The sequence below is a fragment of the Primulina tabacum genome, chromosome 6 (genome assembly GCF_025594145.1).
Source record: "Primulina tabacum isolate GXHZ01 chromosome 6, ASM2559414v2, whole genome shotgun sequence".
Lineage (NCBI taxonomy): Eukaryota > Viridiplantae > Streptophyta > Magnoliopsida > Lamiales > Gesneriaceae > Primulina > Primulina tabacum.
Genome location: NC_134555.1, coordinates 9,352,615 through 9,377,211, shown reverse-complemented (window position 1 = coordinate 9,377,211; position 24,597 = coordinate 9,352,615). Strand labels below are relative to the sequence as shown.

The 24,597-nt window shown below is 38.0% G+C and overlaps 2 protein-coding genes across 2 annotated transcripts; both read left to right on the top strand.

The window, feature by feature from the left end:
* Positions 1 to 3,785: 3,785 nt before the first annotated feature.
* LOC142550016 (B-box zinc finger protein 32-like) lies at positions 3,786 to 4,400 on the top strand. The gene has a single exon (XM_075659260.1). The coding sequence runs from the start codon at positions 3,786 to 3,788 to the stop codon at positions 4,398 to 4,400; it is 615 nt and encodes a 204-aa protein (XP_075515375.1).
* A 968-nt stretch (positions 4,401 to 5,368) lies between these two features.
* LOC142550015 (secreted RxLR effector protein 161-like) lies at positions 5,369 to 6,025 on the top strand. Its single transcript, XM_075659259.1, has one exon. The coding sequence runs from the start codon at positions 5,369 to 5,371 to the stop codon at positions 6,023 to 6,025; it is 657 nt and encodes a 218-aa protein (XP_075515374.1).
* The last annotated feature ends 18,572 nt before the right edge of the window (positions 6,026 to 24,597 follow it).

Below are 24,597 nucleotides of genomic sequence, written 5' to 3'. Positions count from 1 at the left end.
CCGCAGGTACACGGACCCGGGCACGGACCTTGGCACGGGGCCCGTGCCTTCGTTTTCTCCTTGGTGCATTTTTACCGAGACTACACGGACCCCTACACGGACCCATGCACGGGGTCCGTGCCTTTCTATCCTTCGAAGTGTAATTTTACCGAGTCTACACGGACCCGGAGCCGGACCTGGGCACGGGGTCCGTGTCCCTTCTTCTCCCCGAGTATTCCTTTTTACGCACCTACACGGACCCCTACCCGGACCCATGCACGGGGTCCGTGTACTCCATATTTTTGGGAAATCTTATTTTGTTTTGGAGTTTCATGTCTTGGGTTAGTACAATGATTTAAATGAGGTCAAGTCCCGTGTGTTCTAGAATGTCTTAAGTTATTTATTGAGTACGAATACCTACGTCTAAGTTATGCAAGTTAAGTGTTGAGTTCATGTTTAGTATGTTGCAGCAACGACCCCAAGCGAGATCCAACGAATCCCTCAACGCCAAGTAAGTATGTTCGACGTGCAAAAGATAATATTTCAAGTTTTTGAGGTATGCTAAATGTCTTGTGACCAAATTATGAATGGATTTGGAAGTCTGTGAACGTGGCCGAGGACCTCTCCACCCCGTTAAATTATGAACGGGTTAGATCGTGATTGGAAAGCGTTAAATTATGAACAGTGGACCAATCAGCCCGTTAAATTATGAACGGGGATCTCATGTATGTGGCAGTGGATACGTCCCTGTCAGCCCACTACTGTGGTTTAGTCTGATCAGGCGAATTATGTTATGGGTCACTTGCTTTGAAACATCCTCTACGCAAAATGATGAAGCTATGTATGTTTAAGTATGTTCAAGTATGCGAGCATGTTTAAGAAAAGTTTATGTTGATGGCACGTCTTAGTATGTATGCACGTATGTTCAAGTTTTATCTTGCAAGTTCAAGTTTAAAGTATGTATGTCCTATTTTAAAGTTGCATGTGATCTTATTATATAGTACTTCTTACTTCCAGTTTATACGTGTTGAGTCTTTAAACTCACTAGACTTGATCGATGCAGGTGAGGATGTTTATGAGGAGACAGGAGGTGTGGACCAAGGAGCAGGCTTGGACTGAGCGGGAGGCTAAACCCGAGGACCGCCAAGTTTTAGTTTTATGAAAATGTTTATTTACTCTGATTTTGTGTTACTGTTTGAGGCTCGAGCAAATACTTTTGGTAGACACCATTTTGAGAATTCCTGTTGCAACAAATTTTGAGGACGGATAGTTGTTTTATCAAATTTGAATATTCGCGTTTTTATTTAAGAAAATTTTTAATTCTTCCGCAAATTTTGAGTTGTAAAAGTACAGGTACGTTACACTTCTTCAGGGAGTAATACATTTTCGTAAATTACCTAATGTTAAAAAAAGAAGGCGCAAGTTAGTAGGACAAGTGAATTGAGATATTTAGTAATGCCTCACACAAAACCATGAATACTTGGGTTAAATATGGATCCAGTGTCCACCTCATAATAGACAGACATTCAAAAAGAAAAAACTAGTGCAGCCCCCAAAAGAAGAGTGTGGTGGATCTTATAATTGAAAGTTGGTAAATTACAAAAAACCGATTTCTAAAGTTTGCATAATCATGTTTTTTTTGTGTGTGTGTTAGAAAACATGTGTAATTATACTGTTTGATTGAAAGATTGATAAAAGAACATCTAAATAACTGTTTTTTAATAGGAGGAAATTAGAAAACAACTAAGGGTAAAATAGATTACCTTCACTTGGCATGGCCCAGTTAGTGATAAATCTATTCCAAAAATCATAGCCTTCAAAATTGTTTATAAAACTTATACTTTCTCTCATGGTCATCACTAGGGTACAAAAGAATCAAATCGATCCGAATGATAAGAAAATTTTAATGCTCGAATAGTTATATTCGAGCTTGATTTGAAGTTCGAAAAGTGAATATTTTTTGCTTGAGTTGACGCAAAATATTCGAGCATGTTTGCGAACTACTCAAACTCTTTTTCCACCATAAAGACTATTAAATATATTTATTTATTATGAAAAGCTAAAGCTCTCGAACGGATCACGAATTATTAATAAAATAATTTTGGCTCGAATTTTTTAGAACATGTTGGAGTTCTATTTGAATTTGTTAAATTCGAATGTGAATAGAATGGCTTTTTAGCTGTCTCGATTCGTTCGCAACCCAAACCCACCCCTGGTCATCACCATTTCCTTTTGTTCAAATATGCTGACGAAAAGATAGTTATTAATTTCATTTCTTTCCCTTGAAGCATAAACGAATCTGGACTTCTTTCCAGGTATGAAGCAATTACTGCAACTCCTGTTTTCATAAGAAGTGAAGTTATAATTTCTTGGAACCCCATTTTAGTATTCTATTGAACATGGGACGACAGAAGGCCGAGGCATTGAAGTACTTGCAAAAGGTCGCTGCTTATGATCCCTGTTACAATGTATATTTGGAAGATTTGGAAAATGATGTGGATGATTTTGCCGTTCATCTAACTAGCGGGAGGAGATTTTTTGGAGTCTCTGAATAGTTTACATAGGCTTTCTAGAATTTCAATCACCATTCAAGTGATGAGTACCCAAGTCCGACCGTTAATCCATTGGTCTTGCAGGATTTTTGGTGGTTGTCACCATGATTGTTATTAGTTAATGGAGTAGAGTAGTTGGTACGTACAAGTTTATGCGGAATAAGAATTGGCCATAGTTGATGCAATAGTATTTAGTAATAGACGACACATGTTTGATTTTGGTCCAGTCCAAGGAATGAGAGCAGCGTGGATGAAAGGCAACCAAAATATGAGGTGCCAGAAATTTGTTTGAGTTGGATACAAATGAATGTTCAACACTTAGGGATAGATCATGATTTCTATGTTTGATCTAGCACGCATTCTGGTCTAAATATGTGCCACGTGGCATGCATATTTCCATCCACAGTTAAACGTACACTACACCACATGTGTAGTTTGTTTTTCACCACACGAGAATGCTCGTGATCCGTAAACAAAACGACCCCATCACCACGCTGATTTCATTTCTTGTTCTCTTTCCCACTTGCCAAAATTAACGAAACGGAACTAGCTTTTTACTTCTCTTTAACTTTTAAGACCGTGTTTGGTTTCAGTGATAATGTGAGATTGTGAGTTGTTTTTGGGTTTTATTTCATGTTTGACACGTTTTTTTAAACAAAACCACAATATCTCTCATATTTGTGATTAGCTGTGTTCAAAATAAATAAACACAATTACTTAAGCCAAACAAACAAGTATCGGAGTATGCCGTATGCGTGAACCAACACCTGGAATTAAAAGACAAAATGGCTGTGGGTAAAGTTGCTTATTAAACAAAGTAATACGCATGGATCATCATGATTAATTGTGCTTGAGAGTTTTGGGTTCGAGGGGAAGCAGCTGTATGTGGACAGAGACTGGCGTGAAATGAAACAATAGTGGATATTTAGGGTTGTTTTGTGGTGTATAATAAAATAAAATAATAATGATGATTATAATGGAATCATGCCCATTCAATATATATATATAGGGATTGATCGTGCTCGACCATTCTTCGTATTTGGTGGTCCATGCAATTCTGAAGATGATCCTACATTCTGTCTGCAAATCTTTTTCTTGAATCTCCGGCGTAGACGGACACTCTCTCCTACCACCACCATTCCTTTTCAACTCCCAATTTTCACTCTCACACCGCACACTCTTTCTACTTCCCCGCTCTGTCCTTTCTTATTTACGTCTAGTACGATCTCACCACAACCACCTTCATTTCTCACTATGGAACCTCGAATCTGTGAGCTCTGCGATGCGGAGGCCGTCGTCTTCTGCCCTTCCGACGCCGCATATCTGTGCTGGACCTGCGATGCTCAAGTTCACCAGGCTAACTTCCTCGTCGCTTGCCATTTTCGGCACCCACTAATCCTTACTCAACCCGGAGATCATGACGATGGCCTCGATTCACTGTCCTCTTCCAAGGAGTACTCCCTCGCCAGCAGGAAGAAATCATGTTCTTCGTCGTCCTTCGGAGAGTTGAAGACTCAACATGCAAATCCTAGGCCCCTGGTGGGTTATTTCAAGACTGAAGACATTTTCTTGAATTGGATCGGTGAGCTTGGCGTGGGTGGTGAGGGGGCCGTAGGGATTGGTTGCATGGCGTTCAACGTGTGTTTGGATCGGTGGAAGGGTTGGTCTCGCCGCTTGTGCCTTGCGGCGTCTCTATGTTTGGGGTTGAGGGCCAAGTCGGTGATGACCTGGCAAGTCCTGAAGAGGCTTGAACAGTTATCCAGCGTTCCGGCAAAGCTCATATTAGCGGCGGAGTCCAAGCTGGAACTGAGAGGTACCCGCCGCCGGCTGCGGCGGGTGGAGCTGGAAGAGGGATGGGCTGAATGCTAGTGTTTTCTAAAATGAACAAAAGAATCTTGAAAATTAAAATTGGTGTGTAATTTTTGTGTGGTTCCGATTACACATTTTCTACTTTATGATTATAAACACTAGGATAAATTTATATTATTATTAAATATCAACAGAGGGAATAATATCGCACTTAATTTGGAGTTAACAATATAATTTTGTTGAACATAACGTAATAATATAATGCAAGTAGTGGATCAAAAAATCTCACAAGGTCAAATAGGGATCGACTTATGTTACCCATATAGATAGTGGTTTTCATTCATTCATGAACGTATATTGAGTAATGAATCACACTGATTCATCTATACATCATGGTTAAATAAGTGCACATGTGTCATGTGTTGACTGGAAAAGTACACTACCCTCATGACACGTGTGTTGAGAATGAAACATAACCTTTTGTCTATACACCATGATATACATATGATTGAATGAGTGTAAACGTGTTATATGTTGAGGCAATGCATTGACTTTGATGAATCATTTGTTCCTATTGCTAGTCTAGAAGCAATTAGAATATTCCTTGCATTTGCAGCATTTAAAGATTTTAAAGTATATCAAATGGATGTCAAGTCTGCATTCTTAAATGGTTTGCTTAATGAGGAAGTATACGTAGAATAACCACCTGGTTTTGTCAGTCACATTTATTCTGATCATGTTTACAAATTAGATAAAGCATTATATGAACTTAAACAAGCACCAAGAGCATCGTATGATACTTTAAGTAAATTCTTGCTTAATCGTGACTTCTTGATTGGAACGGTTGACAAAACATTGTTTAAATTTTCAAAAGATGATCATTCATTATTTGTGCAAATTTATGTTAATAATATCATATTTGGAAGGAAAAGTTGAGCATGATGGATGGACTAAATTACTTTTTAGGACCGCAAGTAAAACAGTTAGAAAATGACATCTTTATTAATCAAGCTAAATATACACGAGACATGCTAAAGAAGTTTGGTATGGAAAATATCTCGTCTGCTGCTACTCCAATGAGCTCATCTATTAAATTGGACAAAGATGAAGAGGGAATCTCAATAGACACAGAAATGTACATAGGATTGATTGGTTCACTACTTTATCTGACTGCTAGCCGGCTAGACATCATGTTTGTGGTTTGTCTACGTGCACGGTTTCAAGCTAACCCTATGCAATCTCATTTTTTTGCTGCAAAACGTATTCTTAAATATTTTAAAGGTACTAGTAATGTGGGTCTTTGGTATCCCAAAGACTCAAGTTTTAATCTTATAGGTTATTCAGACGCCGATTACGCTGGTTGCGAAATTGATCGGAAAAGCACAAGCGGTTCATATCAATTCTTGGGCGATAGATTAATATCTTGGTTTAGTAAGAAACATACATCTATTACCACATCAACCACTGAAGCAGAGTACGATGCAGCTGGGAGTTGCTGTGCTCAAATGCTATGGATGCAACAGCAGCTCATCTTCTGTGACAACACTAGTGCAATAGCCATTACATACAACCATGTATTGCACTCTCGGACAAAGCATATCGATATTAGACATCATTTTATCCGAGAACATGTCATGAAGAAAGAAATTCGTCTTGAATATATCTCAACAGATCAACAGGCATAAGACATATTCACCAAACCGCTCCCATACGCTAAATTCTCTTATTTTCGTAATGTTCTTAGTTTAATTGATTTATCTTATTCATTTTAATATGTTTATGTGTATATGCCTAAATTAAAAATGCAGAAAATAATAAAACAGTAGAGGAGACAACAATAAACATAATAAAAATTTTATTTATTAAGGTGATCCCTTACAATGGAGATTTCCTTTTTCACTGCGACCCTCCAGAAGACCAACCAAGTGGTTAACCCTCTGCTGGAGGTCGAATAAAGTCCTCTGAGAAGGCAATCCTTCTCAGAATCCTCCGATCCTTTAGGGGCATCAGGAGATAGACACCTTTGTCAGTGAAGATGACTGCAGTATCAGTGACGCGGAGACGCCGCTGCTACTTCTTCAGTATTGCCACTCGTTTGGGAGTAGCAACAAGTCCTCCATCAAGGGAGGACTGGAGTTCCTGGATTTTCATCCAGGTTGACAGCGTCTTCTCAGAGACATTGTCCTCCATTGCAGACTTCCTAGCAGCCACGATGGACTGCATAAAATCTTCTGCAAAGTCGGGTTGCTTCGAACTACTTCCTTTATCCATCTGCTCCTGCTTTGTTTTTCAAATGTGTTTGTGATTAACTAGTTTGCTCGTATTGATAGATACAAACCATACGAAGAGTCATAGTCACAATTACTGACATAAGGTTATGAAGCGATTCACGCACATCAGTCATGGTTCATCTTCCGAGGATAAGCTCATTTAATGCATATATTTAGGGGAAAATATCGGTTTAGTCAATAAATTAGTGGGCTGAGAAAAACATTTTTTCAATTGCTGCGGTTAAAAAATGAAAAGCCCATGTTTATTAAATGACTCAAATAGCTTACCATCTAATCACATTAAAGCTACCGGTTCGATTTCTTATTGCGGCGCACGCTTCTTCCACGTCATTTCGTAAAAATTACTCAAACTCTGTAACTACCCCATAAGGCGTGACCGTTGTCTTCTTAAAACTTGAATCAAATCATTATACCGCCGTCTAAAAAATTTCAAATTTTAAAATCCCACTACTTATAGTACTCCACGTGGACTGATCAGTGACTCTCCGAACCAAACATACATACATTTTGAGATATTTTGTTTTATCACTCTCATTCTAACATTGAAATCATTAATTTCTCTTAGTTATTCCAAGATACTTTTCCCATCAAAATCTACTTGCAGATTTCATCATCTTCTTCACCAACACAATAATGGCCGCATCCATTGCTCACAACACCATTGCTATAAACTTTGCCTCCATATTAGCCATCCCCAATAAGAAAATGCAAGAAGTGTTCAGCAAACTTGAATCATCTGACCTCCGTTACCTTTTGGGATTCAGTGAGAAGTACTCTGACATCCTATTGAAGGAATTTTTCAACACTGCTTATATGGAAAACGGAGAAATACTTTGTGCCGTTCAAGGAAAAAATCTTATTTTCACCCAAAAGATGTTCGCTTAATTGTTTAAACTACTAGCTGCAGGTATCACATATTTTTCCACTCTCCCAAAGGGAAATATTGATCTTTGGAGAAATGATTTCTCTATCTCTGAATCACCGATATCTTCTCCAACATGCCAAAAACGAGATCTGAAGATTGAGTTCAGACTATTAGCTGATATAATGGCAAAGGGAGTTTCCGCCAAGGTGGGTGCATATGTGGTCTGATGTCCTGTTCAAAACACTCACTACAATGATAAAGAAAGAAAACCAGTCTCAAGGCTTTGCGGTTCACATATGCCATCTGCTAACTGATGCAGGAGTTCAACCGGTAGGAATGACTGAAGTTGGAAAGACCAAGCTGTTCAAATGACCAACGATTAAAAAATTTATCAAGAAAAATCGACCAACCGACGAGGAAATAGTCTCTATCAAAATAGAGACTGGAGTTGAATTTGTAAAGCAAAAGAAGACCGATACAACTCCAAAAGGCACTAAGCGAAAGCTGGTTCTGAAATCTAGCTCTGATGAAGAATCAAAAGATGATGTACCGGTTTCCCAAGTCATTAAGAAGAAACGGTCCAAAGCTGCCAAAATCAAGATGATCAAGTATCTGTCTACACTGTTGGTTCCTCCCCCCATCCCTGCAATCGCAGCAACAAAACTCAAAGGGATTCAGATTGCTAAACCGAAAACTACAACTTCTTTCTCAGGTATTCCCATCCTCCATCCCACAGACAAAGGGAAGCAAACTCTAACCGAGGAGCCACCAAAGACCAACTCTGTTCATACTGTCATTGTTCTAACAAGCGGACGAGTCAATGAGATGGTTCAAAAGAAAATGAAAATGTTTGATCAATGGGTTCAATTTCGAACGGCCACATTATTCGACTCACTGATCAAACCGGAAAAATCAAGGCAATTGTCACACTTGAATTGTCCATAATAACATGGATAGAAACATCTGATATTGAAACCGCTTTGCTTCGTTGAGATTTCTTAGAAATTCAGATTAAAAAAAAGTGCCCTCCGAGCACTAATTCAATTAAGACGCAACAATTTTGATCATACATGTCCAACCGCCAAAGATGACTCAAAGGTCATCTCTCAGCTTGAAATGGACGCTCTCTCACTTTCCATGATTGTAGCCCAGAAGCGTCAGGAACTGGAATTACCGACGGTTGAAGGTAAGGGAAAAATTGACTCGGTACTTAACTTTGATGAAGAGCTGAGTTCTGAAACCTTTAAAACTCAGACCGCAACACAGAATCAACCGTCCTCTTCCTCTGTGGCGCGCAAAAATTCTCCAACCTCAGAGATGCCAGTTGAAATAGTTTTGATCAGTAATGTGGTCAACATCCAACCACCTGATGAAACATTCATGCAAAAGGATGTTCCCATTACTGAGCAATTCTGTCATCAAAATGAACCAGACTTCATGCCAGCCTCTCACTCGATTCATGACGAAGATGCATCTGCTCCACCAACCGGCCCTATTATGTCTTCTATCTTAGCACAAATCGGTCTTTACTAAGTCCAACCGATTTCTTAAGGTATGCCATTTGTATCTGATTTTGATCAGGACACGACTCGCAAGGAAAGATCTTCTTCTCCACAATCTACTTCTGCCGATGATATTGCTCAAGGCCCTCTCCAAGCAAAATCGATGTCATCCCCTAAAGATCAACAGAAAGACGAGGTAACTATTGCCTTTTTGCCCCAAAATTCTCCTACATCTGAAGCTCCTTCAAACACTCTGGAAGCACTTGAAGCCACAGACAAAGTCAGTTCCTGCCTCAAATGAAGAAATTGACAGAGTAATTGAAAGTATAGCTGCTGAATTCGATGACCATCAACCCTCAACATCAGCTAAAAAAGCTTAGTCTCAACCTGTCTCATTCAAAGCCAGATTAATTTCTTCTTCTGATCAGATTGAACCTAAAGAAGAAGAGTTAATGGAGGAAAACGGCCAAAAAGAGATTTTGGACAGACTTACAACTATGGATGAATCGATTCTTGCTCTTAACCGCAAGCATTTTTATCTCAAAGTAACATTTCAATCAATGAAGTCTACTTTCTCCAAGGAATTCTCTGCTATGTATACAAGTTTTACCATCCGGCAAGACAGACACAATTCTTCACATCTCAACATGTGCACTGAGCTTTCAGGACAAATATCACGTCTTAAAGCACAAGTTGAGCAACACATGGATTCCCAAGGTGTAATGCCTGAAATAAATATCACATTTTGTTGATTTAGTAATGTGAGATTACTAAATAATTAATGATTTTTAAAGAATAAATTATGACATATTTTGGTCATATGAAGTCCAAATGATTTGAATTTGGATATAATGTAGAGAACTCAAAGATATAGAAGTTTCATGTTTTGAGTTTTGGAAAATTTGATCATTTGACTGGTCCAAAGAGATATACCAGTGTTAAAATGTTAAATATTATATATTATATTATTAATATAATATAATATAATATAATATTTTTAAAAAAAATTTAAACCGAACTGTTCCAAATAAAGGAACATAGATAGCAACGAAGCGAGAGAAATAATAACAGAGGGTTTTGAGATTTTCTTTTCGATCTTGTGACTTATCGGTTTATCCAATCGACGAACTGACTTCAGTTCTGGAATCATTGACACGAGGTCTTCGATTTGAGGTATAAATTTTATAGTTTTGGTGATATTTGAAATTCGTCGATTTCTGGAATAAATCCGATAAATTGTGAAATCATACAGAAATTGAAGATTGTTGAGTAGTGTATGATTTTAACGAAGTAGAGAAGATTATTGTGTTGTTGTTTTGAATTATTCCTAATTTATTATAATTAGGGATTTTAATCGTTGAATTGAGATTGGAGAGTTGTTTGTTAGTTGTTATTAAATCTGATTGTATATTCGGAGTCTACGAAGTATAGGCTACACGTTGATATAAAGTTTTCACAATTTGACGGATGTTGTAAAATAGCCTATTATTTGATGTTAAATTAATTAGGGTGTATTTGATGGTAGTATTGTGAATTAAATACACCAGAATATTAAATTGTTGAACAATACAAATTTATAATCGAGTTTTATATTTTGTTGAATTAATTGTTGTTGGGCTATTTGATGTTATATATTGAGGCTGTTATAACTGTGTTGATACGGTGACAATGATCTGATAATTGTTGTTGAATTATTTAGATACATCACACGCCTCAGGATCAAAGAAATAGCCAGATTGTATATATACTCGATTATCAGGTACGTGTTGACGTACGAGCATATGTTGTTATTGTTTAGTATTGATGAATACTATTGTGTTGAACAATGATAAATCACCGGAATTGGGTGATTTGATATTATATTTGTTGTTTATTATTGTTGATGTTGTTGGTTATCGTTGTTGGGAGACGTCTCGTTGATGTTGTCACGTTGATGTTGTTCGTTCAACGATATTGCTGTCGCCGGAGTTGGGGTGCGACGTATCGTTGATGATGTTATTCGTTCGACGATATTGCTGTCGCCGGTGTTGGGGTGCGACGTATCGTCGATGTTGTTGTTCGTTCGACGATATTGCTGTCGTCGGTGTTGGGGTGCGACGTATCGTCGATGTTGTTGCATTGTGATGTTGTTGAGATTGTTGTTGGCTGATTGTCCAGAAACGGCAAAGGGGGTATTTCTATTATGATTTCAGTTATATTTTATGTTGTTAATATAACTGTTATGTATTACGATGATGATTGTTGTATATGCTCACCCTTTGAGGGCTGTTTCTGTTGGGCAGGTTACAGGACTATGCGTGAGACGTGATAGTGGTGAAGGATTAGGTGTATCTAGTCAAACAGTCCTGTAGTTGATAGTAGATAGAGACAATATAGCTTATTGTCTTATTTGAGTTGTTGTGTATGTATTTATTGTACTGTTTCTGCTACACTGACGTAGATGGTGTGGTGATGGCATTATTTTGTCGTATATGTATTATATTATTACGTCGTCGAAAAGAAAAAATTTTATGCATATGATGTCACATGTTGCATGATTACGTGGCGAGGTTTGGGGCGCCACATTTGGTGGTATCAGAGCATATGTTAGATGTCTGGGATGGTTAAGAGTTGGGTTTGTGATGAGGGAGTTGGATGACGATATTATATGCATGTGTCTGTGCATTTGACTTGTTATTGATGATTTCTCGATATGATTGATTGTTCTTTAGTTGCGTGTACTTTCGTGCGAAAGATGTGATGATGATTACTGGATTGTAATTGTTAAATGTTATGATTAACAATTTGATTTCCAGTGATGGCAGCTAGAGAACAGGTACATCCACACGAGGAAACAGACGAGGTTGACAGTGGATTTGGACAGATAAATCCATTGCCACCTCCTCCTATGGGACATGCACCAGCAGATCAGCCTTTATTGCCTGGTGAGTTGACTTTGGCACAGTTCAGCAGTTATCTTCCGCCGAGATTTGATAGTTCTGAGACCGGTGAGCGAGCAGAGGAGTGGATTGAGAGGATAGAGCAGATATTTGTGACTGCACCGTGTGCTAGATCTGCTTGGTTACGATTGGCTACATTTCAGCTTTCGCGGAATGTACTATTGTGGTGGCAAACGACTGAGGCCGGATTGAGAGCTCAGGGCCGTACTGTTGATTGGGATGTGTTTCGGTCTCGTTTTCTTGATAAATATTTTTCTATAGCAGCCAGACAAAAGAAAGCAAAAGAATTTGAGGATTTGAGACAGGGTAGTATGTCTGTTGCTAAGTATGAGACTCGATATTCTGCATTGTTGAAATATGTGCCACATATTGCTACGAATGTTCATGCTAAGATGAGGCATTTCTTGAAAGGGTTGAAGTTAGAGTTATTTGATCGTGTGCAATCAAACAACCCGGTATCATTTGAGGATGCAGTGACGAGGGCTGAGATGGCTGAGTTAGTTATGCAGGAGTATGGGGCTCAGGGACGATTATCAGAGCCGACTAGGGAGTCATTGCGACCTCAGGGACAGTCTTTTAAATATCATAAGGGTTCATCTTCTTCTTCAGCATCATCTGGGAAGCGTCGATTTGATTCACGACGTGTTGAGAGTCGTGGGGGCAGTTCTCAGTCTGTTCAGGGGCAGAGAGGAGAGTCCAGAGCAGTGAGATGTTATCGTTGTGGGGGACCTCATCTGATCAGAGAGTGTACACAGACCGATATCACCTGTTTTGAGTGTGGCGGTGTTGGTCATCTGGCGAGACAGTGTCCTAGTCGTGAGGGACAGCGAGAGCCTAGGAGTGCTCGAGGTAGATCCTCAGAGAGAGGAGGACGACAGCCTCAGCAGTTTACACCACGACCTTCTGGAGGACAGTCACGTATGCAGGGAGCTGGTCCGCCTCAGGCACAGGTGTATGCTTTGACACGAGAGCAGGCAGAGGAGGCACGAGAGGAGATGATAGCGGGTAAGTGTTATTTATGTTCTTATCTTGCTTATATTCTTGTTGATACTGGTGCCTCGCATACTTTTATATCGAAGAGGTTTGTGGTTGAGCATCATATGCGCTCGTCTCCATTGTCTATGCCTCTTTCTGTTTCGACACCTTCTGGAGTTGATATATCAGTTGTATCTATGATATCAGATGTTATTATTTATTATGAGGGCTATGAGCTGAGATCTGATATGATTATTCTAGAGATGTGGGAATTAATGTGCTGAGGAGATATTGTGCGACAGTTGATTGTTATCAGCGGGTGGTATATTTTTATAAAGATGAGAAAGAGCGTTGGACATTTTATGGGAAGGGTTCTCGTCCCCGTGTTCCGTTGGTATCTGCCATCCGGATGTCTCGGTTATTGGAGCATGGGCATGAGGGTTATCTTATTTATGCTGTAGATGTGACAGAGAAGAAGAAGGAGGTGGGAATAGAGGAGATACCTATAGTTGCTGAGTTTGCCGATGTATTTTCTGATGAGATTCGAGGCTTCCCACCAGTTCGTGAGGTGGAGTTTGGGATTGAGTTGATGCCAGGTACTTCCTCTATTTCTCGTACTCCTTACAGAATGGCACCAGCAGAGTTGAGAGAGTTGAACGCCCAGTTGCAGGACTTGCTGGACAAGGGATACATTCTCCCTAGTGTATCGCCTTGGGGTGCACCAGTCTTATTTGTGAGAAAGAAAGATGGAACTATGCGGCTTTGTATCGACTATCGACAGCTGAATAAGGTAACGATTAAGAATAAATATCCCCTCCCTCGTATTGATGATTTGTTTGATCAGTTACAGGAAACCTCAGTATATTCGAAGATTGATTTGAGGTCAGGATATCATCAGATACGAGTTAGAGAGGAGGATATTCAGAAGACAACATTCAGGACCAGATATGGGCATTACGAGTTTTTAGTTATGCCGTTTGGATTGACGAATGCTCCAGCTGTGTTCATGAGTTTGATGAATAGGATATTTCAGCCTTATCTCGATCGATTTGTTATTGTGTTTATTGATGATATATTGATATATTCCAGGAGTGAGGCTGAGCATGCAGGGCACTTGCGTTCAGTGTTACAGGTGTTGCGAGATAGACAGTTGTATGCCAAACTCAGTAAGTGTGAGTTTTGGTTGGATCGAGTGGTCTTCTTGGGTCATGTTATATCGAGAGATGGGATTTCTGTTGATCCAACGAAGGTCGAAGCCGTGTTACAATGGTCTGCACCTGTACCTGAGATTCGTAGTTTCTTGGGTTTAGCAGGTTATTATCGTCGATTTATCGAGGGATTTTCAAAGATTGCTAGGCCTTTGACACAGTTGACTCAGAAAGGTGTGCGATTTCAGTGGTCTGAAGCATGTGAGAGGAGTTTTCAGGAGTTGAAGCACCGACTGACGACTGCACCGGTGTTATCAATTCCTACAGAAATTGAGAGGTTTGTTGTTTATACTGATGCATCATTACATGGTTTAGGATGTGTTTTGATGCAGGATCGACATGTTGTGGCATATGCCTCGAGATAGCTGAAACCACACGAAACAAGGTACCATGTGCATGACTTGGAGTTGGCAGCCATTATCTTTGCCTTGAAGATATGGCGACACTATTTATATGGTACCTCGTTTACGATTTATACTGATCATAAGAGCTTGAGATTCCTGTTTACACAGGCCGAGTTGAATATGAGACAGAGACGATGGCTAGATTTGCTGAAGGATTATGATTGTGAGATTGAATATCATCCTGGTCGAGCCAATCTTACAGCTGATGCACTGAGCCGTAAAGTGAGTTGTACTGCAAAGGATGTGAGTCGTTTATCAGCTATGATGATGTCTTGTTGTTCCTTGGGATATGATTTTGATATCTCGACGACTCCTATCCAGGTATCTACCTTATTAGCTGAACCTGATATATATGGTTGTATTCGTGATGCACAGATGACAGATGAGAGAGTTCAGCGGTGGAAAGAGTTGGTTTCTCGGAAACAAGATACTTGTTTTAGAGTGGCTGATGATGGCAGTTTGAGGATGAAGGATAGATGGGTAGTTCCTGATGCATCTGAGTTGCGCCAGGGTCTGTTGCGGCGTGCACATTGTAGTCGATATTCTATCCACCTTGGTGGCAAGAAGATGTATAAGGATCTACGCTCTCAGTTTTGGTGGAAGGGAATGAAACGTGATGTGATTGATTTTGTACGTCGATGTCTTAATTGTCAACAGATCAAGGCTGAGAGGAGAAGGCCGGGAGGTGAATTGAGGAGTTTAGAAGAACCCACTTGGAAATGGGAGCACACATCGATGGATTTTGTGACTCATTTGCCAAGAAGCACCGGAACTATTGATGCTATTTGGGTGATTGTTGATCGATTGACGAAAGTTGCACATTTTATACCCTATAGCATGAGTAGTACGTACTTGACGATGGCACAGTTGTATATACGAGAGATTGTACGGTTGCATGGGATTCCAGTGTCTATTATTTCTGATAGAGATCCTCGATTTACTTCTCATTTTTGGGAAGGATTGCAGACTGCGATGGGGACAGAGTTGAGATTGAGTACGGCTTATCATCCCCAGACAGAGGGTCAGACTGAGCGTACTATTCAGACGCTGGAGGATATGTTGCGTGCTTATGTTATGGATTTTAAATCTGTTTGGCAGTCATCTATTCCATTGGTAGAGTTTGCGTATAACAATAGTTATCAGAGTAGTATTCAGATGGCTCCATTTGAGGCATTGTACGGGAGACGTTGTAGATCTCCGTTATACTGGGATGGTGTTGATCGAGCTGCAATTACCGGTCCTGATATGATTCATGAGATGGAACAGAAAGTAAAGTTGATACAGCAACGATTGAAAGCAGCTCAAGATAGACAGGCCGCCTATGCCAATAAAAGACGAAGACCTTTAGAGTTTCAGCAGGGCGATCGAGTATTTTTGAAAGTTTCTCCTTTTCGTGGCACAGTGCGATTTGGTATGAAAGGAAAGTTAGCACCGAGATATGTTGGCCCGTATGAGATATTGCAGCGGATAGGCACTTTGGCTTACCGATTGGCTCTACCTCCATCTTTATCTGGTATTCATGATGTGTTCCATATGTCGTTGTTGCGAAAGTATGAGCCATATCCTTCACATGTGTTGGATATTTCTGAGGTTCAGTTAGATCCTGACGTGTCTTATGTTGAGAGACCAGTTTGTATTTTGGATAGATCTGAACGGAAGCTTCGTAGTAAGCTTATGATGTATCTAAATAATTCAACAACAATTATCAGATCATTGTCATCATATCATATACAACATCAAATAGCCCAACACAATTAATTCAACAAAATATAAAACTCGATTATAAATTCTTATCGTTCAAAAATTTCATATTCTGGTGTATTTAATTCACAATACTAACATAAAATACACCCTAATAAATTAACTCCAATTAATAGGCTATTTTACAACATCCATTAAACTACGAAAACTTTATATCAACGTGTAGCCTATACTTCGTAGACTCCGAATATATAATCAGAATTAATAACAACTGACAAACAACTCTTCAATCTCAATCCAACAATTAAAAATCCCTAATTATAAGAAATTGAGAATAATTCAAAATAACACCACTATAATCTTCTCTACTTCATTAAAATCATACACTATTCAACAATCTTCAATTTCTGTATGATTTAACAATTTATCATATTTATTCCAGAAATCGACGAATTTCAAACATCACCAAAACTATAAAATTTATACCTCAAATCGAAGACATCGTGTCAACGATTCCAAAATTGAAGTCAGTTTGTCGGTTGTATAAACCAATAAATCACACAATCAAAAATAAAATTGAAATGCCTTTCTCCTATATTATTAATATAATATAATATAATATAATATATAAAATATATAATATTTTTAACATCGGTATATCTATTTGGATCAGTCAAACGATCAAATTTTTCAAAACTCAAAACATGAAACTTTTATATCTTTCAGTTTTCTACGTTATATCCAAATTTCAAATCATTTGAACTTCATATGACCAAAATATGTCATATTTCATTCTTTAAAAATCATAAATTATTTAGTAATCTCACATTACTAAATCAACAACTTGTAATATTTACTTCAGGCATTACATTTCTACCCCCTTTAATTGAATTTCGACCCCGAAATTAATCAAAAACAGTAATAACATGCATAAATAAAGATACGTCATACCATCAAAACAAGTAGGGGTAGAGTTCCCTCATATGCCGCTCTGTCTCCCAAGTGGCCTCTTCGACACCTCTATGCTCCCACTGAACCTTCACCATCGGTATAAGCTTACTACGAAGCTTCCGTTCAGATCTATCCAAAATACAAACCGGTCTCTCAACATAAGACACGTCAGGATCTAACTGAACCTCAGAAATATCCAACACATGTGAAGGATATGGCTCATACTTTCGCAACAACGACATATGAAACACATCATGAATACCAGATAAAGATGGAGGTAGAGCCAATCGATAAGCCAAAGTGCCTATCCGCTGCAATATCTCAAATGGGCCAACATATCTCGGTGCTAACTTTACTTTCACACCAAATCGTACTGTGCCACGAAAAGGAGAAACTTTCAAAAATACTTGATCGCCCTGCTGAAACTCTAAGGGTCTTCATCTTTTATTGGCATAGGCGGCCTATCGATCTTGAGCTGCTTTCAATCGCTGCTGTATCAACTTTACTTTCTGTTCCATCTCATGAATCATATCAGGACCCGTAACCGCAGCTCGATTAACATCATCCCAGTATAAAGGAGATCTACAACGCCTCCCATACAATGTTTCAAATGGAGCCATCTGAATACTACTCTGATAACTATTGTTATACGCAAACTCCACCAATGGAATAGATGACTGCCAAACAGATTTAAAATCCATAACATAAGCACGCAACATATACTCCAGCATCTGAATAGTACGCTCAGTCTGACCATCTGTCTGAGGATGATAGGTTGTACTCAATCTCAACTTTGTCCCCATCGCAGTCTGCAATCCTTCCCAAAAATGAGAATTAAATCGAGGATATCTATCGTAAATAATAGACACTGAAATCCCATGCATCCGTACAATCTCTCGTATATACAACTGTGCCATCCTCAAGTACGTACTATTCATGCTATAGGGTATAAAATGTGCAACTTTCGTCAATCGATTAACAATCACCCAAATAGCATCAATATTTCCAGTGCTTCTTGGCAAATGAGTCACAAAATTCATCGATATATGCTCCCATTTCCAAGTCGGCACTTCTAAACCCTCAATTCACCTCCTGGCCTTCTCCTCTCAGCTTTGATCTATTGACAATTAAGACATCGACGTACAAAATCAATCACATCACGTTTCATACCCTTCCACCAAAACTGAGAGCATAGATCCTTATACATCTTCTTGCCACCAGGGTGGATATAATATCGACTACAATGTGCACACCGCAACAGGCCCTGGCGCAACTCAGATATATCAGGAACTACCCATCTATCATTCATCCTCAAACTGCCATCATCAGCCACTCTAAAATGAGTATCTTGTTAATGAGAAACTAACTCCTTCCATCGCTGAACTCTCTCATATGTCATCTGTGCATCACGAATACAACCATATATATCAGGTTTAGCTAATAGGGTAGATACCTGAATAGGAGTCGTCGAGATATCAAAATCATATCGCAAGGAACAACAAGACATCATCATAGCTGATAAACGACTCACATCCTCTGCAGTACAGCTCACTCTACGACTCAATGCATCAGCTGTAAGATTAGCTCGACCAGGATGATATTCAATATCACAGTCTTAATCCTTTAATAGATCTAACCATCTTCTCTGTCTCATATTCAACTCTGTCTGTGTAAACAAAAATCTCAAACTCTTATGATCCATATAAATCGTAAACGAGGTACTATACAAATAATGTCGCCATATCTTCAAGGCAAAGATAATGGCTGCAAACTCCAAATCATGCACATGGTACCTTGTTTCGTGTGGTTTCAGCTGTCTCGAGGCATATTGTAACGTCCCGAAAATCAGACTACGTATAAGCCATGCATAATTACTGTTATTTAAATTAAAATGATTTTTATGCATGAGAGTTTAAATTCATTCTTTTAAATTTATTGAGTCATGATTATTTATTTAAAAAAAATAGATGTTTAGTTTTATCTTTTCAAGATAAATACGCGAGGCCGGACCGGAGTTTGGAGATTAAATATAAGATTAATAATAAGAAAAATAATCCTAAATTTAAATTAAGTCAAGGAATAATTTAATTTAAAGAAAAAGAATGTTTTAGGATTTATTAATTAATCAGAGCTAAGTTATTAAATAAGTACTTTAGGTTAATATTTAATTAAAACTTAAATTAAAATATGTAAACAAGTGGGGATAAATTAATCTAGGTATAATATAGTCAAAAAATTAATCATAGCATTTGAATATTTAAATTTGAGGTCATGAATGCCATGCAATAATCTAACCCAAATTTAATGTGTAAATTCACTAAAATATATAATCAGAGTGCTAAACTTTAAGCAATTAAAATACAAGATTTAAACAATAAAATACCATGCAAATTAGCAATAATAATTTTGAGTCCAACATTTAAAATAATTCACAGGTTAGTAACATCCCATTTAAACCACTCCTAATTACACTTCATGGTGTATTCATTTACCCTCTTAATTCACCAAGTAATGGTAATTCAAATATTATAGCACACCACATTCATCCTCATCTTACTACCTAGCATACCGACGTGTATATGCAACAAAAATGAGGGAAAAGAATAGGCTAGCAAGGAATAAGAAAACATTTCAAACCATTCCACTTCTTGAGTTGTAACCTCCCACCTTAATGCATGTTATGACCCATTTAACACTACTTATAACATTCATCTTCATCACCTACATATCCTACACCTATATGCTCGAAAATATCAAGAGAAACCAGCTGCCATAGTCGTGTAAGAATAGCAGCAATAATAAGGAAAATAATGAAGAATCCTTCGGCAGCAAGGGGTGAAGGGAAATCAATTCAATCTCATTCAACTTCTTGCACTTGTAACTCTCCACTAAATGCACTTCAAGACCCCTTTAACACCTTCTATATCATACACCTTCATCCCTAACATCAACTACACCCCTACATTAGAAATATCAGAAAGAACAAGCTGCTGAATTCGAGAGAACAACAACAGAAACAAGAAGGAAAAGCCAACTCCGATTCCGTCGCATCGTATTGTCGTTTTGATTTGTTTTATTCAAAACAACTTCCAGGCATGCATATATTGTTTCTTTGCTCTTCAATCAAGTCCTATAAATATTTTTAAACATTATATGTTAAAGATTCATGAGGCAAAACGAAATTATGGCAGCAACATTTTCGAAAAATCTGCACAGGTCCTTGGAATTGGCTTATGTTTTTGTTTGAGATGTTTCTTGTGATTTCAGGAGTTGTTTCGGTTCCAGGCTCCCAAGGCTGATTATAGGCATGATTTAGAGTATGTTAGGGGGTTTTTGGTTCATGTGTTTCAGTCCATACACTCAAGAACGAAAGAATGACATCAACTTTCCCTTAGGTGCAATAATGAGTCACGGTTTTGGTAATTTGGGTGGTTAAGGTGTGTGTTTTAATCTTGTCTGTCCTAGGGACTGTAGCCATGGTTATAACCCTCACTTACCATGTCTAGGACGTGACCAAGGTGTCTTTTCAAGGTTTGGTTCATGGTTCCCTCAAAATTTTTAAACAACAACACAAGTGCATATTTCGGTCTTTCCATTTCCTGTGTGAGTGTGTTTCGGTTTTGGGGTGTCTTTTGGTTTGTGGTTGGCTTCTAGCCCTTAGCCATGGTCCAATCCATGCCTTAGGATGTTGGTAAGAGTCTTTGGGTGGTGGTTCAAGCCCTTGGTCATTAAATTTCAGAATTTCCCCTCAAATACACAAGCTGCTCCTGCTGTAATTTGACAGCAACTTGCTGTTCGGTTCATGAGGTTGGTTTGAGTTCTTGGCTGGCTTTTAGCCCATGGCCTTGGACCGGACAGTACCTCAATGAGTTAGGAAAGTCATGTTTTTGGCCGTTCATGATTCGGTCGAGTTTAGAGGTCGTACGGGAATTTACAATGAAAGATGCCAAAATGACTCTCGAAAGAGTGTTTTATGTTTTTGGATTTCTTTCACCCATTTTCGTGTTTTACAGTTATTATGCATATTTTTCAGTATGTTTGGGGTATTTTTAATCATGGTTAAACGTAGGTTTAATGTTGGTTTGGGTTGGTACGAAGCCATGGTTAAAAATAAAGTTGTTGGTCTGAATCGTCTCGTTTTTGGTTCTATTGTTAAGATTTTGTCTAGTTAAGATTTATTTCATATGTCACATATTAGTAATAAGTCGCAGCAAGCCTGGGAATGATCCAACTCATCCGGTAAAAATAAGGTTATAATTATATTACGTGCATAAAAATATAAAATGTTTATTTTTTAGATATATACGATATGTCTTGTGGCCACCTTATGCTTATGGGTTTGGAAGTCGGTAGGAACAACCGAGGACCTCTCCGCCCGGTGACTTACGACCGGTTTATGATTATGTATGGGTACGGACATCCAGTCCAAGGGCTGTGATTGATCTCTACCGCCCAGTATACTGTGGTTTAGTCTGATCAGGCGCTTACGCTATGTTATGGGCCACTTGCTTAGAAACATTATCTCTACCAGAAAATTATGATATGTTACGACAGAGCTCTATTGAGCAAAGCTTTTACGTATGATTTTTAGATATGCACGTAGTTATAATTATTCACGATACGATTTTCACCATGCGCGTTACGATACGTTATTTTTACGTTGCATGCGATGTTATGATATATTTACTTGTTATTCACGATATATACATGTTGAGTCTTTAGACTCACTAGACTTGATTTTTGTAGGCATTGACGAGGTCGAGACCGTGGGCGGAGACCAGTGAGTGATCTTGGGACAGCAGTAGTAAACCCGAGGATCTCATGATTTAATTTATGCACCTTCTATTATCCAAACTCAGTTTTAATATGTTGGACTATTTTTAAGTTGATGTTTACGTTGGATTATTTTTAAATTGTTGGTTGAAAACGTTATTTGCTTCCGCTGTTAATTTAAAGTTAAAAATTAGTTACATGTTTATTTTAATTAAATGAGATACGATAATTATTTATTTAGAAAAATTTTAATAACTCCGCAAAATTATGATTACGAAATACGGGCCTTTACAGTTGGTATCAGAGCCAGGTTCTTGTAAAGGGTTGTACTACTACTGACCTTGAGAAGCTCACGAAGTCACGCCTTCGGTCTGTAAGTTTTACGTTTACGCACTTTGTTTAAAGCATGAAATATTTTAACAGCATGTTTTCATGAAATATTTTACGTTCAGATTTTGATTATGCAGTATTTATTTAAATTTAAAGAAATAATATAATTATGCATGTTGGTTACGTTTGGAATTGGAAATGTCTAAGAATTCGAATATTGGGCTTTAGGAGAAGTTGAAAATGATTTGACTATATTAATTTTTTAGGTCAGTAGTACTGATGTCCTCCTTATGGGTCATAAGTTAATCTTGAAAATTATGAATGCTTTTGGGACTTGTAGAATGTCTAAGAAATTATTGATGGTTCTTGGTTGCTAGTCGAGTAAATTTTTGAGGATTTCATATAAGCAATAGCGATTCGAAGACTACGACAATCTTTAGGATTATAAATGTACAATTTGAAGATTTTAAGTATCTATGAAAATGTAAGATTAATTATGAGAATTTATTTAGGATGCATGCTCTACGTAGTTGGATTTAAGGATTGAATTGCAGGAATTGAGAATTTTAAAGACCTAATTGTAATTCCTAATAATTTGAGGACCTAAGTGCGAAACAAAATTCTAAGGGACTATTTTCGAATTTACCAAATTTTGGGGATTAAATTTTGAGTTCGAGAATTTAAAAGTTTAATGAGGTAAAGATGAAAAATTTTATGGGGACAATAATGCAAATTTCGAAAACTTATAGGACCAAAATGTAAATTTGGAGAACTGTAAGGGCCAGATTGCAATTTTCAAAATTTTTAAGGATTAAATGCGAACTTTTGAGGAACACTTGGGATTTTGAGTATTTATAGAAATGTAAGACGTGTTATGAGAATTAATTTTGGGTTTAATAAACTTAAGGCTATTGAACCTTATGATACGGGAAATCTATAAATGAAATTGGGAATACTGAGAACTCATGGGTAATTGTGAAATTTCCGGGATTAAAAAAAAAAATTCTTGAGATGAGAATTGAAAGGTTTAAATGATAAGAATTTTCGGTAATTTAAGCTTGGAAAGATGATTAGAACCTCGAAATAGCTGGATTATAATGTTATAAGGAATGACAATCAAGGACACTGTAGGATGAATAAATCTTGGGCTTGAAAATTTAAGCGTTGATGATATAACGTCGGGACAAATTAAGAATTTAAAGTGACGACAAGTTAAAGTAAAAATTTATCGGTTAGCTAAGTTATAAGAGTAAACATTGAGTTAGCGAATTTTTTTGGGAATTTAAGTTTGATGTGTCGTAACTTTTAACCAGAATCTTAACAGTTAGAATTATACCTTTGGGGGAATTTGATTTTTCTAGAAAGTTGAGTATGATGGATGGTTAGGTTACTCGATAGACGCATGTAAGAATTGAATTAGACACCTTATCTTGAGGAATTTTGAAAGTCATTAAGAAATTTGGGACTAAGCGGATATGTGGGTTGGAGTTATACTATCTAATATTATTTGGGTTGCATAAGCTTGAATTTCAAGATTTATAAGATAGGTGTTCATACATAAGTTTTGGGTGAAATAAAATTAAAAAGAGAATTAGAGGCGTTCAACATAGAGTACCAATGAACTAACATTAAGATTTTAATTGAGTAAGAAATCCGAAATCTTGATATGGGAATTTTAGAACTCTATGGGTGATATGAGCGAAGTTGAATTATTAGAATAATTTTATCGCTAACATGAGATAACTTATTAAGTTTTATACACTAGACTTAATTAAGCATTGATGATACTTAAGAATGCGACATTTGTTTTAATAAGGAAAGTCCAGAGTCTTAGGCCTCAACTATATTGTAATTGGAAAGAAAATGGTTTAAGCATATAATTGAGACTTGAAGGGCTTTAAAATATTGATAGAAGGTCGATGTTGTATAATTGGGTTTTATGGATTAACGTTATTTGAGGTTTAAGATTTGCAACAATTTTATATTTGGGGTATACTCGTAAGGGTCGCCTTCTTCGCTCTGATTCACCTCCTGGGTACCTGAAATGGAGCAAGAAAAAATTCATAACAGAGCTGAAGCTACGAGAGAGGGAGGGCTTCTCGGGTGAGGAGCCCGACTGATTGAGCATATCAGTGTAGCTATTGGTTCAATGTTGCAGCTCTAAGGGAGGGGAGCTCTTATCCCGAGTCTTAACCCTTGCCCCGTGAGCCCAAAAAGCGTGAGGGGCAAAGGGTATAACTGAGGGATGAGAGCTACTCTCCTAATCAAAGAGAAAGGAAGGCAAGCGAAGGAACCCATGGGTATGGGGTCCAAGCGAT